Source organism: Crocodylus siamensis, chromosome 1 (assembly GCF_052110815.1).
Source record: "Crocodylus siamensis isolate JL-2025a chromosome 1, ASM5211081v1, whole genome shotgun sequence".
Lineage (NCBI taxonomy): Eukaryota > Metazoa > Chordata > Crocodylia > Crocodylidae > Crocodylus > Crocodylus siamensis.
The window spans coordinates 210,142,305-210,155,831 of record NC_143395.1 but is presented as its reverse complement, the minus strand read 5'-3'; the positions used below and the strand labels follow the sequence as shown (position 1 = coordinate 210,155,831).

At 46.1% G+C, this 13,527-nt stretch overlaps 1 protein-coding gene across 2 annotated transcripts in view; it reads right to left on the bottom strand.

The window, feature by feature from the left end:
- Positions 1 to 5,146: 5,146 nt before the first annotated feature.
- The window catches only part of NCAPD2 (non-SMC condensin I complex subunit D2), a 52,113-nt gene continuing 43,732 nt past the window's right edge, over positions 5,147 to 13,527 (bottom strand). For both annotated transcript variants that reach the window (XM_090054637.1, XM_090054647.1), the window contains exons 26-30: positions 10,337 to 10,417; positions 6,314 to 6,500; positions 5,881 to 6,019; positions 5,579 to 5,749; positions 5,147 to 5,285 (exon numbers count right to left, since the gene is read on the bottom strand). In XM_090054637.1, the coding sequence (XP_089910763.1) occupies positions 5,203 to 5,285; positions 5,579 to 5,749; positions 5,881 to 6,019; positions 6,314 to 6,500; positions 10,337 to 10,417 (661 nt within the window). In that variant the 3' untranslated portion in view covers positions 5,147 to 5,202. The remainder of the gene's footprint in view (positions 5,286 to 5,578; positions 5,750 to 5,880; positions 6,020 to 6,313; positions 6,501 to 10,336; positions 10,418 to 13,527) is intronic.

The following is a 13,527-nucleotide window of genomic DNA, read 5'->3' as shown; positions in this document are numbered from 1 at the left end:
GCTTCATTAGGCTTTCCAAAGTGGTTCAGAGCTTCCGAACCGCTTCAGAACTGCCTCAGAGATCCGGCCACAGGGTATAATGGGGAATCAATAAAATATCTATAACTTGGTTGTTTTTTTGTCTGATTTGGATGAAACTTGCAGGGGCGGTAGCCTCTGCTGAAAGCACGAAGCCTGCCACGTTTCAAGGAGACAGTTAATTAAGGTAATTACAAGTTAATTAGCAATGATTAACACCTACAAAACCACAGACTAAGGAGAGAAAATAATCACTAGACAATCAACTGCCCCAAGCCAGAGACCATCAGTTGCACAAGCACCCATGTTACAAGTTTTGCCTGTCAGCAGCTAGGGGTGCAGGGCCCCAGGACCCTGAAGCCCCTGCACCTCTCTCCTTGACAGCTGGCAGGCTTCATCACCTGAGCAGGGGCCACCCGCCCTGTAGTTTTCAGCTTGCTGCGTCTTACACACGGGGTCATCTATGGCATAAGTTTTGCCTGTCAGCAGCTTGAGGTGCAGTTCCCCCCAAACCCCTGCACTGATCTTCTTGAAACTTGGCAGGCTTTGTGGCCTCACCAGGGGCCACCACCCTTGCAGTTTTCACCTCCCTGTGGTGTAACACATACATGTGACATGAGTTTTGCTTTCAAGAATTTGGGGTGTAGTTCCCCCCCAAACCCCTGCACCGATCTTCTTGAAATTTGGCAGGCTTCATGCTCTCTGCAGAGGCTACCAGCCCTGCAAGTTTCATCAAAAGCAGACAAAAAACAACAAAGTTATAGATATTTAATTGATTCCCCATTATACCCTATGGCTGGATCTCCAAGGTGGCTCTGAAGCTTTGGAGCCGCTTTGACCAGATCGAAGCAGGAACCCGGTCCGGAGCTCTGGATTGGATCCCTGGCATCCAAAGCGGCCAGATCTGAAGCCAGATTGAATAGCTGCCTACTCGCACAGGCCTAACGGAGAGGTAGGTAGAGCTATGGCTGCAACAGGGCCATCTCTTGGCAAAACTAGAACATGATTTGTTCTGTTTCTTAGGCGTTACAGTGGCAATGGCAGCCAATGGATGGTGTCAGGGCATTAGGTTCTGAGACTCTTCAAGCCTCTACAGGACTTCTAGGAGCAGACAAGTCTTGGTGGGACCATAGCTAGCCAGGTCTAGAATGCCTGAATCCACGCAACCTGCAGGCAGTAACCTTTGTGGGCCATGAAGTCTCATGGGTCTTCATGGGAGCCTCTGATGGTGTCCACATGAAGCCAACTACAAGTGGAATATGACACAGGCTTCCTTGCCAGTAAGCAGTAGCATGATCTCCCTCTAGATCAGGATCAGCAGGATGTAGGTGCCTTACTGGCACCAAAGACGACATTAGTCTATGGGAAGTCATGATAGTGGCTAGTACATGCAGTACACAAGGCTGGGTCTCTCAACCCCAAGTCCAATATGGAGTCCAGGGACTGCAGGAATCCAGGCAATGTCAATAATTTTGCTAAAATCCCATTATTAAATCCAAAGGCTAGTGGCAGTTATATAACATACTTTAAGCAAGCGGTCTAGAATACTATTAGATGACAATGATATAGCACCTATCAATGGCCACACCCCCACAGTAGTTAATCACAGACAATTGATCTTGGGCTAATGAAGGAGACATTTATTTGTCTCTTGTTGGTTGATTCCAGCAGATCCAGCTTACGTTAGCAGAGACAGAAGTTGTTGCTTTATTTTATTCCTCTAGATTTCTTTCTGCATCACCCTCTTTTAAGATGTCTGCTTCTTAGAAATTTACCTACATACATACTTATTTTACACCTTTTCTAGAACACAAACCTTATACCTTCTTGTTTATACTTTGCTATTCTTGGTAAGTTTTCCTAGACTTACTGGAGCTCCATACCAATCTTCTCGCTTTTGTCTACCACTTTTTCTCCCAACGTTAGCATATCAAATTACCTTTTGCCTAATTCTTAGCACTTTTCATCCTAACAAAGTTAGCTCTTTGCCTCTCTTTCTCTTGCTTAAACCAAGGCTTTCTGCAAGTGTGGTCCATGTTTACCTATAAGAACACAAAAACCAAACCATACCAAATGAATCCAGGCCACATCAGGACATGAAATGATAAACCTGCCAGTACATCTCCACCAGTCCCACAATAACTATACCCCACAACATAACCAACGCTATTCCTGGATCTTATACCTGCACCTCCAGAAATGTAATACATCTCATCCAGTGCACCAAATGCCCTGATGGAAAATATGTAGGAGAAACCAAACAACAGCTCTGTACCAGAATGAACACACAATAAAAATCCATCAAAGACAAAAATATCCAATTACCTGTGGGCACCCACTTCTCACAAAACAATCTGAAAACTCCTGGCGCTCTGGTGTAGTGCCCGAAGACTGGAAGAAGGCCAATGTGGTGCCGATCTTCAAGAAAGGGAGGACAGTGGATCCAGCTAACTACAGGCCCATTAGCCTGACTTCTATCCTGGGGAAGATCTTAGAAAAGTTCATTAAGGAGGCCATCCTTGAGGGATTGGCCCAGGCTAACATTCTAAGAGACAGCCAGCACGGGTTTGTTGCGGGTAGGTCTTGTTTGACCAATCTTATTTCCTTCTATGACCAGGTGACCTATCACCTGGACAAGGGAGAAGAGATTGATGTCATATATCTTGACTTCAAAAAAGCTTTTGATCTGGTATCCCATGATCACCTCTTGGCCAAACTGGCCAGTTGTGGCCTTGGCTCCACCATGATCCTCTGGCTGGGAAATTGGCTTCGTGGTCGGACCCAGAAGGTTGTGATTGATGGCAGTCACTCATTATGGTACCCTGTGACCAGTGGGGTCCCTCAAGGCTCTGTCCTGGGACCCATACTGTTCAACATCTTCATTAACGACGTGGACATTGGAGTCAGGAGTGGACTGGCCAAGTTCGCCAGTGACACCAAACTTTGGGGCAAAGCATCCACGCCAGAAGATAGGCGGGTGATCCAGGCTGACCTGGACAAGCTCAGCAAATGGGCAGACGAGAACCTGATGGTGTTTAACACCGAAAAATGCAAGGTTCTCCACCTTGGGAGGAAAAAACTGCAGCACCCGTATAGGCTCGGCAGTGCTACGTTGGTTAGCACTACAGAAGAAAAAGACTTGGGGGTCATCATTGACCACAAGATGAACATGAGCCTCCAGTGCGATGCTGCGGCTAGTAAAGCGACCAAAATGCTGGCGTGCATCCATAGATGCTTCTCGAGCAAATCCCGGGACGTCATTCTCCCCTTGTACTCCGCCTTGGTGAGGCCGCAGCTGGAGTACTGCGTCCAATTTTGGGCTCCACAATTCAAAAAGGATGTGGAGAAGCTTGAGAGAGTCCAGAGGAGAGCCACGCGCATGATCAGAGGTCAGGAAAACAGATCTTACGATGACAGTCTGAGAGCCATGGGACTCTTTAGCCTGGAAAAGCGTAGGCTCAGGGGGGATCTGACGGCCACCTATAAGTTTATCAGGGGTGACCACCAGGATCTGGGGGAACGTCTGTTCACCAGAGCACCCCAAGGGATGACGAGGTCGAACAGTCACAAACTCCTGCAAGACCGTTTCAGGCTGGACATAAGGAAGAATTTCTTTACTGTCCGCGCCCCCAGGGTCTGGAACAGTCTGCCAGCGGAGGTGGTTCAAGCACCTACATTGAACACCTTCAAGAGTAAATTGGATGCTTATCTTGCTGGGATCCTATGACCCCAGCTGACTTCCTGCCCTTTGGGCAGGGGGCTGGACTCAATGATCTCCCGAGGTCCCTTCCAGCCCTAATGTCTATGAAATCTATTAAATCATTCCCTCTCCGATTTCTCAGTTCTAATTCTCAAAGGGAATTTACAAAATACCTTTTTGCTGGTGAGCCTACAAACTTCACTTCATAAATCTACTGGATACAAAAAATCATGGACTAAATAGAGACATTGGATTTATGACACATGACAACCTGCCTGACATCTGATACCCCAGGTAGCCTGCCTCCAGCTGACCACTGCTTCATACATGTCACTCTCTTCCCCACCGTCCCTTCCTATCTCTACCTGTTGTCTTCCAAACTTCGACTTATTTGCATTTTCACAGACCTGCATATTGTAAATTAGCATATTTCTTACCTTGGAGAACACAAAACACCAGCAGTCTCTCTATGTCCAAAAGCAAAGAACTTTTTCCCAACCATTTAGTTGGTCTAATAGAACAAGTATAAAGATCATCAGCAAAAAAACCAAAATAAATTTTAAGAACAAAATGATAGAGAAGTATGTTTGTAAAATGAGAAAAAGATAACAGAATTGGACAAAGAAAGCAAGTGAAATATATCGAGAGAATGCTCAACAAAAGAAAGGCAAAAGTTATGACACTAAAGAACACAACTCTTCAGTGTGAAACAAATCCTCAAAAGAATGAGACTCCATACTGATTGACTGTTCATGCAGTACAGCTATTAAAATGAGACTCCAGACTTGTCTTTCTGGTATGGGTGAGCATTTTAAGTGTAGTCTTCAGAAAAAAGAAGTAAAATGAGATATTCTGTTAATAATTAGGAGCAAAAAATTTTAAATATCCACTGTATCAATTAAATAATACACAAATGGAATGAAAACAACAAAGGATTAGTAACACAACTCATTTCTGAATAAAAATATGTTGATTTTTTTAAAAAGATCTATATTTGTATTCACTCCGTGCTCGACTTATTATGTAAACTCTAGGTCAGTAGTTCTCAACCTTTTCAGGACTTGGAAAAATAAAAGAGCAACTCATCTGTTGCAAAGAACTCAGAAAGACCACAAGAAGACAGAATGTTTTTAACAACATGAATTTCTATATGAAATTTCTGGGTTTATCTTGTGAATCATGTTTGTACAGCTAACAGTGCTAATGTTGTACGGCATCCTGCAACACCCTTGAAAGGATCTTAAGGTACCCCACTTGAGAATCACTGCTCTACATGCTGCCAGCTTATGAAAAGGGCAAAACTGAACCACCTGCAAATGTGACGTTGGACTCAAGTTTAGACTTCTGCAAGTCCCAGCTCCGTCACTTACTGACATGGAGGTTTGAAAGGTTGCACAGCTGGTTTTAACACAAGACAGAAGGAGGTAGTTCCCACAAAAACAGTTTTATTTCTCATTAGTAAAAGATATCTGCAAAGGGCTCCTTCATCGAGCACGGTGGGCAGAAGCTCGAGAAATGGGAGTCTTCTTGGTAGGGGTTTCATCCTCTTTCAATTCTGCTGAAAGCTCTAAAAAGGGTAGAAGATGCATGTTAGTCGCTAACAAGCCAACATATTCATATACTTTCAATTCAGGCAACCCTAGTAAGAGGGATAAATCTATGGGCGACAAAAGGGTCATCTAAAGTCCTCTGCACATCCATAAGACACAAAGAGACAATCTGGAGTTAGGGACCTAAGAAGAACATGGAAGTAGTCCTTGCTAGGAGCCACCTCATAAGGTGGTCCAAAACAGCGATAGTCTAACACACACACACACCCCACAGGCTTCAAAAAATCATGAACTGGGTGGGTTCCCTTACCATCTTCCTCAAGACTGTTTTCTTCATCACTAGAGAAGACGACAGCAGGTGTCCGGGATGGATTGTGTTTTGAGGCATTCCGGTGGTATCTAGTCATGCGAGGTGGTGGCGTGACGAATGGCGAGTCTACCTCTCTGTTGGCTATGCGCAGTGGCTGGCGGCGCTGGGAGCCTACAGGGGAAGCAGAAGGGTGGGAAGCCCAACCATCTGAAATTGCTGAGAAGCCCACAGCTATATTGCTTCAATTGCAGACAAGGAGGAACAAAAAGTTTAGGACAGTAATGTCCTAAGAAAGAACATACCAGCCACTGGTCTCTTTGCTGGCCCTGGAACAGGTGTCTTGCTACTCTTCTGGCCTGGGATCTCTCCTGCAGCCTCAATGGAATCTAGGCCACAGTTATGGCAAGCATGGAGTTTCTGCTCTAATTCTTCAATCAGAACCTGATGCAAGGAGTCAGAGGGGGGAGAGAGAGTATCTGATCAACACTGTACCCCTCAGTATTCCACCCAGAACCCATCCCTTCCACATCTCCTCAGTTTGATCTCTTATGGTGGGTATCATTCAGGCTCTGTAATACTTCACTGTACTCTAGGAACAACTGAATATAGACTTGTAGTTTTCCTTTGGTTGCCATCCTGTCTTTGCCCTTCTCAAACCTGCACCATTAACTCAGTACGGCTTGAAGTCAGACCTAATCTTCCTGGTCTGGAGATTTCCCTCTCACTGGTCCTCACCTTAGTCTCAGGCTTGGTACCTCCCCTGTGAAGTCGGCTCAATGTAGCTCGGAAACAGCTATAGACAGCTGGATCCTGCAGCTTGTCAGCAAAGCAATCAAAGTTTTCTTGCATCTTGTGGAGGCCACGATCCGAGAGTGGAAGCAAGGTAAGACAGTGAGACAAGTCCCGAAACTGATGCTCAGTTCTGGGAAAACAAGAAGAGACTGCACATTAATTTCAGTGTAAAGGAACACACACATGGCTCCAGATGCTCATGCACACTTACAAATTCAGTTAAAACTGAATGCACAGATTCATGAATTTTGATAGCCCCTTCTGGACTTACTTCCTGATAGACCTCTTTGCCTAACAGAGCCATTAAATGTCACCCAGTTACCTCTGTATTGAGCCTAATGACAGTTGTTGGACAAAACTGTTTATTTCAGAAAGTTGTCTAGTCTTCAAAAGATGTCAAACAGACCAGCAACTTTCTCAGCTGCTGTTCTGAGAACAGAATAGCAACTTTGAACCAGTAATTATGACTCTTTGGGATACAGTACTCTGCATGCATACCATTGCAGATACGCACAAAATAAAGGACTTTTCTTAGCAGCAACATCCATTGAGGCCATGTATGTAGCTCATGCCAACATGCCGGAATAAAGAATGGAAAGGTCAGTTCCTTTCCTTAGAATTCAGAGAGTGAGGACCCCACATAAAGCAGGGATGAAAAACATGTTGTTGGATGCAATCTAAATGCATCTAAAAAGAACGGGTCAGTCATTCTAGGCATGCATCAGTGTGGATACTACTGTTAAAGACTGGCAAACAACATCCCCTTCATCACTGCAAGAATGAGAAGCTCCAGCTGCAGTGGTCAGACAGGGACTGGAGCACTGCTTTTTCAAACTTGGTGTCTGATCTAGCTGAAAAAATCTTGACCATCAGTCTGTTATTCCAGGGAGGATCCTTACAGATTTAGTATATCTACAAGTTTCCCAAGCAGGATAAAGGTGCTGCTTCAGTTCTGGAGGAGGGCCAATGTGGCTCCCATCTTCAAAGAAGGGAGGAAGGAGGACCCGGGGAACTATAGGCCAGTTAGTTTTACCTCGATCCTGGGCAAGCTTTTTGAGAGAATTATCCTGGCACATGTCCACGAGGGGCCAGCAGGGGAGGTTATGCTTAGGGGCAACCAACATGGGTTCATCAGAGGCAGGTCCTGTCAGACCAACCTGGTGGCGTTGCCAAATCCTTAGACGCAGGGGTAGCAGTGGACATAGTCTTTCTGGACTTTCCGAAGGCCTTCGACATTCTCTCACCCCGTTCTCATTAAGAAACTGGGGAACTGTGGTGTCAACACCTACACAGTCAAATGGGTCGCCAACTGGCTGGAGGGCCGTACCCAGGGAGTGGTGTTGGATGGGTCATTTTCAACCTGGAGGGATGTGGGCAGTGGGGTCCCCCAGGGCTCAGTCCTCGGGCCCACACTGTACAACATCTTCATCAGTGATTTGGACAAGGGGGTAAAAAGCACCCTGTTCAAATCTGCTGATGACACTAAGATGTGTGGGGGATGTGGGCATGTTAGAAGGAAGGAATAGGCTACAATCGGATCTAGACAGGTTACAGGGGTGGGCAGATGAGAACAGGATGGGATTCAACACCAACAAGTGCAAGGTGATGCACCTGGGGAGGAAGAACCAGCACCATACCTACAGGCTGGGGAAATCCCTTCTCTTCAGTACAGAGGCAGAAAAGGATTCTCACAAGAGAAGGCTGAGGTGGGATCTAGTGGCCTGTTACAAACTAGTCAGAGGGGACCAGCAGGCACTGGGGGAGTCTCTGTTCCCCCGAGCACTACCAGGATTGACTAAAAATAACAGTCACAAGCTGGCAGAGAGTAAATTCAGATCAGACATCAGGTGGTGCTACTTCACTGTCAGGGCGGCTAGGATCTGGAACCAACTTCCAAGTGAAGTGGTGCTGGCTCCTACCCTGGGGATCTTTAAGACAAGGCTAGACAATCACCTTTCTGGGGTCGTTTGATCCCAGTACTCTTTCCTTCCATGGCAGGGGGTCAGACTTGATGATCTGCTCAGGTGCCTTCCAACCCTACTAACTATGAAACTGAGTGAGCATTAAGAATGCACTAAGAGGAGATGTACTAACCAGCTGCTAACATTGTAAGATACATTGATTTCTATGTTGATTTCTCTGTGAAATGCTAGAGCAGCAAGACAGTTGAATAATCCGTCCAGGGAAACTGCAATCTTCTTTACTGGAGATTTTCAAGAGGAGGGTAGATCAGCATTGGTTGGGGACAATTTAGGAGTAGCAGTCCTGCAGGACTGGATGGCTCACAAGGTCCCTTCCAACCCTATGATTCTATGAAATAACTAAAAATAACAGAAATAACTGAATGATGCTACAAGTTACAATAAAAAAAACTTTAAAAAATACTTCAGAAAGGCAGTAAGAGAACATGTGGGACCATTAGATGCAAAAGGTATACTTAGGGATGATAGAGCCATAGCAGAGAAGCTAAATGAACTGTTTGCATCAGTTTTCACTGCAGAAGATACTAGGGGAATTTCCACACAAAATCAATTCTCTTCCTGATTTTGTGGAAGGACACTTCAATTTGAAAAAAAGGCTGAATGGGGATATGATGGAGGTTTATAAAATCAAGACAAGTGTACACAAAATGAATAAGGAACTGCTATGCACCAAGTTCCTGAATACTAGAACTAAGGGGGCATGCACTGAAATTAGCAGTAGGGGAATGATTTAAAATTAACAACAGAAATTACTTTTTATATGGTGCATAGTTAACTTGCGGAACTCATTGTCATAGGAGGCTGTAGAAACAAAGTAAATCCGGGTTAAAAAGGGTACTATAAAAATGCATTCATGGAGGATAGATTCAATAATAGCTAGTGAGGCTAAACCTCTCTAAAGATGAAATTCAAAAAGGAATCCTACAAAAAGTGGAAACTTGGTCATACTAATATTATAAAAGCCTTAATCTGTCTGTCTATCTGTCCGTAACGCTTTAGTTGCGCTCTGATTGGCTAACAAACAGCCAATCAGAGTGTGAAGAAATGTTTGGAAAGGAGGTGGCAGTGCAGTGAAGCGCTGCCATGATGGCAGGGACACAGGGGACAGAGTGGGGAAGGGAGGGTGAGGCCAGCACAGCTCTGCTCCCTGGAGGCGGCGGCAATGGAGTGGACAGAATGCGGGGGGGACAAGCACTGCTGCCCTTATCCCCCTGTCCTGCTCCCTGAAGGTGGTGATGATGGGGGCAGGGGTAGAGGGGGGAGGCCAAGGCCGCCAGAGCTAGCCTCGCCCTGCCCTCCCCCCCGCCTTTCTCCTTGGAGGTGATGGCAGCGGTGGCCACAGGTGCACAGGGCTCCATCCCACCTGCTCCCCCCACCCCGTCATTTTTGACAGTCAGCTGGCTAGTGGAGAAATAAGTGTATTACACAGGCACACAAAAAGAAAATCAGGAAGGCTAAGGCATGAACTGAGATGCAACTACCAAGAGCCATACAAGGCAATAATAAAAGCATTTGACAAGCATATCAGAAGTAAGAGGAAGACCAAGGAAGGTGTAGAACCCTTAGTGAATGGGTGGGCAATTTACTAACAAATGATACAGAACTCCATTAAGTGGACGTGGAGAAAAAAAAAAAGCTATAGAAAGGACCTTTTCTGTGGTTCACACAGACTTGGGTGGGATAATTTCCTTTCTAAACACCACTATAACCAAACTCTGCTCCAATGATACAACCTCCTTAGAAGCTTGAGGGATGACCCCAGAGTAACAGGCTCAGATACCATTGCTAGTCTCAAAATACCATTAGCCCTTTTTTGAAGTGGGAAAGGAAGGTCCCAAACCCCAAAGCAAGCTTTGCCGAAATAACATGTGAGCCGTGGAATAGAAGCTTGCTCTCACCACCATATAAGAGCAAGCTTACTCTGATGGCAGTCACAAAACTTATACTAGCTCTTTTGTTCTGGAAAATTTACAGTGCAACTCACTTGGCAGTCCGGAATCGCTGGCACAACTTTTCCACCAGGCTCTCTGCTTGCTTGTCTTTTGTGATATAGGAGAAAAGATGCCTGTCGGGAAAAAGATTGAAAAGGATAAGTTTACAGAGAGGGAATTTCCCGCTTTTTCACACTCTTGCAGCGTGTCTGCAACTACCCTAGTGGCACAAGCTGGGGCAGGTGTACAGTCCTACAGGCAGAGCCATAGAACAGAGTACAACTATTTTACAGCTGAAAGCAGGAACAGCTGCCAGCACAGCTCTGCATTTATAATTTTCCTGGGTACCTATGCAATCTCAGTGCAGCACAGCTACTAGTGTAAAAGGAAATAAAACAAAAGTATAACTAAAGTTGTGGCCTGTGACACCAGCCTGTGTCCATTCTCCCCTTCCCCACATGAAAGAACTCAAATGAACATAAGGAAGTAAAAAAAAGGCAATATCCCAAATACTTCCAAGATAGACCTCCATTATTTCCCCAATCCAGAACAAGAATACCACAGAAGCAGGAGTTAAAAAGAATGCAAAATTTAAAGGGAAAATTTCCAAGGTAAACTCTGACCACATACAGGTCCTAGCACCTTACTAGAATTCTCAGCTTGCCAATGGTTGCTGTTGTGAAAAGGGAAGACCATAGGCATTTTAACTTTATTCTGAATCAGACTTTTTTTTTTTTTTTTAAATCTTCAACCTTTCACAAGGGCTTGGAACAGAATTGCATAAAAGCTACTCACTACTAAACTACAGCACGGAAGCAGCAAGGCTTGTGACTGTGATGCATAAAAAAGGAAGAGTTTAGGGGGTCAAAAATGTAGTACCAGCTAAGTCTGTGATCTTGTAAGCATGGTTAAACTGTGAGCCAAGATTTTTAATCCTGACCTCTGCAGAAGTGTTGTGTATGGGTGGTGAGAAACTGGGGGCACGGAGCAGAAGAGTCAAAGGAAGTGAAAAAGACAGCCATTGGATATAGCCACACTGGTGGCCTATTTCACTCAATCCTGCTCCTTTCTTCAGAAGTCAGGGCACGGGCATTCTAAGCCTTGTCACTGGAAAAAAAAAAAAGACTTGTTTCCTCCAGATGAAGGCAGAGTAAGACATTGGAAAGGTATGCTTTCAAGAGTCAAACTGGAAAAAGAGAAAGAAGCAAGCAGCCCACACAGGGTTGAACAAATAAAAATTTTCAGCTAAACAACGGCTGTCCAACTAGTGGTCTGCCAGTTACACATGGCCCTCAAGGAATTAACTGCAGTCCCTAGGCTGGGCACTGCTCCAGCAGCTGCTGCTGCTAGAACACAGATAGGCAAAATATAGCCTGCAGGCCAGATTCAGTTTACCAGGTGATTCCATCCAGTAGGGATACCGACCAATTAACTGAACCCTGCTGAGACTATATGCTTTGCTCCCGTCCTGACCCCAGCCAGCATAGATAACTTCCAGGTGGGGCTGCTGCTGCCACTGCTGCAGCCACTGGGGGACCTGCTCCACTTCCCCAGCCTCCAGCGCCTCCTCCTTGGCTCCCTGCTGCAGCACTTGGTCTGGGCACCAGGTAGGGAAGTGGCAGTGGACCAGGGGGAAGCTGTAGCTGGGCAAGAGTATGAAGCATAGGGCTGGCAGGAATGCAAGGCCCAGGGCCCATGCTCAGCAGGGTGGCATGGAGCTCAGGTGGCCAGGACATGGGTGTGGGGTTTGTGGGGTGTGAGGGAGGATAGAAGGTTGTGGGGACCCCTCCCATGCGCTCCCCCCCACCACCTCCCATGGCGTACAACCTTTACTGCCAGTGGCAGCAGCAGCAGGCCCTTGGGGAACTCAGTACCCCAGGCAGATTCTCAATACCCCAGGCAGGTTCAGCTGCTTGGTGGCACGCAGCTCCAGTCAATCTGGGAGCTGCACATGGTAACAAGGAGTGGAGCCAGGCCAGCCTGCCTCTATCACTCAGTGCTCACTGATGACTGTAAAAGCTTGGCTGGACCGACACATGATATTTAAATGACCAAATTAAAATAACAGTGCATCTTGCGCAAGAATGCAAGATCATGCCTGGGACCATGCAAAATAGTCAATTGGGATTATGTTGTCTCCTGTGCTAGTTGAAAAAGTACCCAGGCCTTGGATCATACGAGTGGCTCTCCTCTGGACTTTCTCAAGCTTTTCCACATCCTTATTGAAGTGTGGGGCCCAGTACTGGATGCAGTACTCCAGCTGCGGTCTCACCAGGGCCAAGTAAAGTGGGAAGATGACTTCCCTGGTTTTGCTTGAGATGCATCAGTGGATGCACACCAGAGTTTAGTTAGCTTTGCCTGCCACTGCACCACATTGGTGGCTCATATTCATCTTGTGGTCAATCAAGACCCCCAAGTCCCTTTTGATCATTGTGCTAACAAGTGTAGCACTGCCGAGTCTGTAATTTGGTATTGTCTACAAACTTGACCAGTTCGCATCTGACTCCTGAATCTAGATCGTTGATGAAAATGTTAGAATACTGGCCAGAGTACTGAGCCCTGAGGGACTCCATTGGTAACACTGTGCCATGTTGATTTGTTCCCTTCAACTAGTACTCTTTGGGTCCGACCCCATAGCCAGTTGCCTAGCCATTGGACCGTATGATGATCTAGGTCACAGTTCCCCAGCTTAACCATGAGGACGTCATGGGGAACTATGTCAAAGGCCTTCCTGAAGTCCAGTTAAATGACATCCACATCATCTCCCTTGTCCAGGGCATGTGCTACCCGCTCATAGAAGGAGATGAGGTTAGTCAGGCAAGACCTGCCAGTCACAAAGCCATGCTGGCTGGCATTCAGAAGCTTGCCTTCTGTTAGTCTGGTGTTAATGGATCCCTTGACAATTTTCTCCAGAATTTTTCCAGGGGCAGACATCAGACTGATTGGTTTATAGTTCTACAGTTCATCCCTCCTCCCTTTCTTGTAGATAGGGACCACGTTGGCTTTTTTCCAGTCATCTGGAACCTTGTCCGATCACCACAATTTTTCAAATATCCCTGGCCAAAGGGGATGGAATGATGTCTACCAGCTATTTCAAGACCCTTGGGTGCATTCTGTCTGGGCCCGCGGACGTGTGAATATCCAGTTTCTCAAGGCGTTCCCTCACCCGATCCACATCAATTTTGGGCTCCTCACTGGCTCCCAAATTGGTTTGTGATCCTGGCAGTGTGATCCTCGTGGGAGG